We start from the raw sequence: 4,851 nt of genomic DNA, 5'->3' as shown, positions 1-4,851 counted from the left end.
TTTTCCGTGTGCACCGAGGAGGAGTCGATCCAGGAGGACGAGGAACGAGGGGCGGATCCGCCAGGTTGTGGAAAGGGTGGATGTTGGTGGATTGTATGTGTATATATATATATGGGAATATAGGGACAGATTCTGTTTTTGAAAAAGGAATGAGGAGTTTCTCAAGTGGTCAAGATAAGTTTAGTGTAAATGGTGTTGTTTTGTATTGGGTGTCGTTAGGTGCATTTTCTATTTAAATTGAAAACTCTGGTGGTGGTTTTTGATGATTGGTTGCAAGGAATAAGATTTATAATAAGTAGGTTTCATTTTATTGGATGACAATCTCTGTCGAGATGATGTCTTTTTGATGGAATTGTGTAAATGATATTAAAAATCACTTGGAGTATTTTGAAAATTTTAGGAGAGAAATTGTGATTCTAAGATGCAATTTTTTCGTTTTATTGGCGGATGGCCAATGACAATCTCTGTCGAGATGATGTCTTTTTGAATTGTGTAAATGATATTAAAAGTCACTTGGAGTATTTTGAAAATTTTAGAAGAGAACAAAATTGTAATCCTAAGATGCAATTTTTTTCGTTTTATTGGTGGATGGCCAATGACAATCTCTGTCGAGATGATGTCTTTTTTATGGAATCGTGTAAATGATATTAAAAGTCACTTGGAGTATTTTAAAAATTTTAGGAGAGAACGAAATTGTGATCTTAAGATATAATTTTTTCGTTTTATTGGAGAATGGCCAATGACAATCTCTGTCGAGATGATGTCTTTTTGATGGAATCGTGTAAATGATATTAAAAGTCACTTGGAGTATTTTGAAAATTTTAGGAAAGAACGAAATTCTGATCTTAAAATGCGTGCAATTTTTTTTATGAATGATTTAAAATATTATTCGAGTATGATTCATCTTGACAAAGATGAAATTGAAGTAAATAATTTGACATTATTGAATTATTTTGAATAATGAGAGCAGAGTAGTTTCTCAGATAGTTAAAAACGTTCTTATCAGCGTTGTTTAAGACCGTGAAACGATTAAAAAGTGTGTTTTATCTCGTTGAACTGGCGTAAGAAAACTCGTTCTAGCTTCGACAAACACTTTAACTATTTTATAGGCTCTGCAAACTCGCGCTACCTCGTGCCTAGTATGCGTTTAAACTTCTTTACAAAGGAGATTTTAAGTTTATTTTCGAGATTTGTTACAGCGTGGAATGAACTATCCGATTTCTTTTTATTCCATTTATAATTTTCATTATTTTATCAGATAAAACAAGATAACGATTAACGAGATAAGTAAAATCAATAATAAAAATCCCATTAAAGATTTCGAATCTTTGAAACATCTCAATCACAATTTCGTTAATTCAAAATATCTTTAGACACGATTAAATAAATAAAACAAAACCAATTAAAATATAATATAAAAAAAAAAATGAGGATGAAGAATGCGCCATATTACATTGTTATAAATTGAATCTATACGATGCATCTCATCTATATTAATAGCTCATGATAGGTACGATTATTTATCCGATAACAATAGAACCTATCAAACTAATCTAGGATTAGTAATGATTTATTCAATCCGAATTTCGAACGGCTAAATAATTTAATTTTCGAGATGGAATAATCTCAATATACATAAATATCTTGCGCATACAGACATGGGAAACGGAAAATTAGCAGTAGATAAAATTAGACTCGATTCGAGAAATAGCGAATCAACGTTTCGAAAGCTGGAAATCGATTTATTATTCATTTTTCACCATCCTCGAGGGACCGTTGTATCATCTCTCAAAGCAAAGACTTTTGGAGCGCGGCACACGTCTGAGAATGGGTGTAAGTGTTACGCAGAGCGTGCAGATTAGGCCGTGCACAACTGGAGAAACGAAGTGCGTGCAAGCAAGCGGGCGCAAGTGCGCCAGGCTACGCGGCTAATTGCCGCTAATTATCGCGGTTACCGCGGTTCGAGCTCTCCTCTCTGTGCTTCCACCGTTGCCTTTCGTCTCCTTCGCCACCCTCTTGCGAAAATCCGCCCCAGCACTCGCTTCCAATTCCGTTTCCAAAGACTAAGGATATATTGTTATGTTCTGTTTATCTCCCGTTTCATCTTCTATTTGTCATCCGTGACGTTGGTACGAATTTTTTGGGACGATGTTGAAGGGTGGAAAGTTGCTTTACAGTGATTATAAATTCGTTGGATAAGTTGAGTTTGAGAGATTAATCTTGGTGAGGTTTGAGTCGAAACTTGATCAGTAATTTTACAAATTGATTTTAATAATTTTTTCCTTGTCCAAAGTAAATATTTATATATATTATCTCTCGTTATTCGCGAATAATTCTTTATTTATCTTCAAAAAATTATTTATCCTTTTCCTGTAACTTCCAACTCCTTTTAACCCTTCTTAACTCTCTCTCCTTTTTTTTTCTTCTTTTTTCTCCAGATTCCTCCTCATCTATTTATACACGTTTACTCCTATCCTCTCTGTTTACTCTCTTAGTTTCGTCTTCGTTCGTCTAATTAAACATCCCTCCCCTTCCCACCCCGAACGCCTTCGTTCGTTTCCGTCACTCTTGCGCTCCATCTCCGTGCTTCACCTCGGGCTCGTTACATTAATTAAACAATATTTGCGATTAATATTTGAGATAATCATCAGCGCCTCGAAGCAGCCTCCGCCGGCTGTTGGAGGATGCGGAATATCGCGCGTGCTAATCGGGTTAGCGCTTTCGTGAGCCCTCCTCTGCTTTCCTCATCCACCCTCTCGTGCACCCCTTCCATCAACATCGTAGACCTCGAAACTTTATTTTATTTCTTTATTACTTTATTCGATCGAATCGAAACGTAGAAGCCAACTTGACTATTTTTTTATTGTTATTCATTAAACTGTGAATATTCGTATATAAATTGTACCAATACTTTTATTTTGGATAGTTTAAATTTTCAAACCGACTTCAAAATCGTACTTTATTTCTTTTATTTCTTTATTTATTAAACTATGAACATATAAATTGTACGAATACTTTGGATACTTTGAATTTTCAAACCGATAAACTTCAAAATTGTATTTTATTTCTTTTATTTCTTTATTTATTAAACTGTTAATATTCGTATAAATTGCAGGAATAGTTTACTTTGGATAGTTTGAATTTTCAAATCGACAAACTTATTATTTATTAAACTGTGAATTCATATATAAATTATAGAAATACTTTACTTTGAATACTTGGATACTTTGAATTTTCAAATCTACAGATTTCAAAATCTGTAAAAGAAATATTTTATTTCTTTATTTATTAAACTGTAAACATTCGTATAAATTTTACGAATACTTTACTTTGGATACTTTGAATTTTCAAACCAACAAACTTCAAAATTATGTTTTATTTTTTTTAATTCTTTATTTATTAAATTGTGAACATTCGTATAAATTATACGAATACCTTACTTTGAATACTTGGATACTTTGAATTTTCAAATCTACAGATTTCAAAATCTGTAAAAAAAATATTTTATCTCTTTATTTATTAAACTGTAAACATTCGTATAAATTTTACGAATACTTTACTTTGGATACTTTGAATTTTCAAACTAATAAACTTCAAAATTATGTTTTTTCTTTTAATTCTTTATTTATTAAATTCGTATAAATTATACGAATACCTTACTTTGAATACTTGGATACTTTGAATTTTCAAACCTACAGATTTCAAAATCTGTAAAAAAAATATTTTATCTCTTTATTTATTAAACTGTAAACATTCGTATAAATTATACGAATACCTTACTTTGAATACTTGGATACTTTGAATTTTCAAACCAATAAACTTCAAAATTATGTTTTTTCTTTTAATTCTTTATTTATTAAATTCGTATAAATTATACGAATACCTTACTTTGAATACTTTAAATACTTTGAATTTTCAAACCTACAGATTTCAAAATCTGTAAAAGAAATATTTTATTTCTTTTATTTCTTTATTTATTAAACCATGTATTCGTATATAAATTTTACGAATACTTTACTTTGGATAGTTTAAATTTTCAAACCGACAGACTTCAAAACCGTACTTTATTTCTTTTATTTCTTTATTTATTAAACTGTGAACATTCGCGTATAAATTGTACGAATACTTCACTTTGGATACTTTGAATCTTCAAACTGACAAACTTCAAAATCGCATTTTATTTCTTTAACCATTCGATCGAATAGAAAAGTATTTATACTCTACTTTAAATAATTCGAATTTTTCCCCCATATTTTTATACATTCCAAACAAACGTACACGAAATACATCGCATAACTCAATTAGAACTAAAAAAAAAAAACTCATTATCCACAAATCTTTATACAAGAAAGGAATAATTATAATAATTTGACTCCTAATTTGAACAAAATTTCCCAAATCAACTATCCATCCTCACCAATCTCCTCCAAAAAGAGAAACAACTATCAAGCCAAGATCTATCTCCTCCCCAACATAATAATACAACAAAAATGAATCAATCCAATCAATTCGTTTAATCAATAATTCCTCCATTAATTACCAATTGCAGCACACCGGGTTTGGCGGCGGGTTTCAGGCCGGTCGAGCCGCCCACGTCGCTCTTCTTCTCCCCGCACTTGGCGGCGCAATTCTCGCCACCGTTGTTCGGCAACAAGGTGGTGAGCAGCGCGCCAACGTCCCTCACCTCGACGACGCCATCCCTGTGGACATCGAGCGATCACCGGCCTGGAAGCTTGCAGGACATGCTGTCCTGGTCGCCGGCCGGTTGGCCGGGTTCTCTGTGCGGCTGTTGCAAACCCGGGACCGGGGATCTTCACAGGAACAGCAGCCTGGCCGAGCTGAGGAGGAAGG

The 4,851-nt window shown here is 33.1% G+C and overlaps 1 protein-coding gene across 1 annotated transcript in view; it reads left to right on the top strand.

Moving 5' to 3' along the window:
• The window catches only part of LOC102678844 (paired mesoderm homeobox protein 2A), a 25,904-nt gene that overhangs the window by 20,428 nt on the left and 625 nt on the right, over positions 1-4,851 (top strand). The window contains exon 5 of the mRNA XM_006614537.2: positions 4,550-4,847. Coding sequence (XP_006614600.2) covers positions 4,550-4,847 — 298 coding nt within the window. The remainder of the gene's footprint in view (positions 1-4,549; positions 4,848-4,851) is intronic.

Source organism: Apis dorsata, unplaced genomic scaffold, assembly GCF_000469605.1.
Source record: "Apis dorsata unplaced genomic scaffold, Apis dorsata 1.3 scaffold_188, whole genome shotgun sequence".
NCBI classification, from domain to species: Eukaryota; Metazoa; Arthropoda; class Insecta; order Hymenoptera; family Apidae; genus Apis; species Apis dorsata.
The sequence above is the reverse complement of the archived record's forward strand: the minus strand, read 5'-3'. Positions and strand labels throughout refer to the sequence as shown.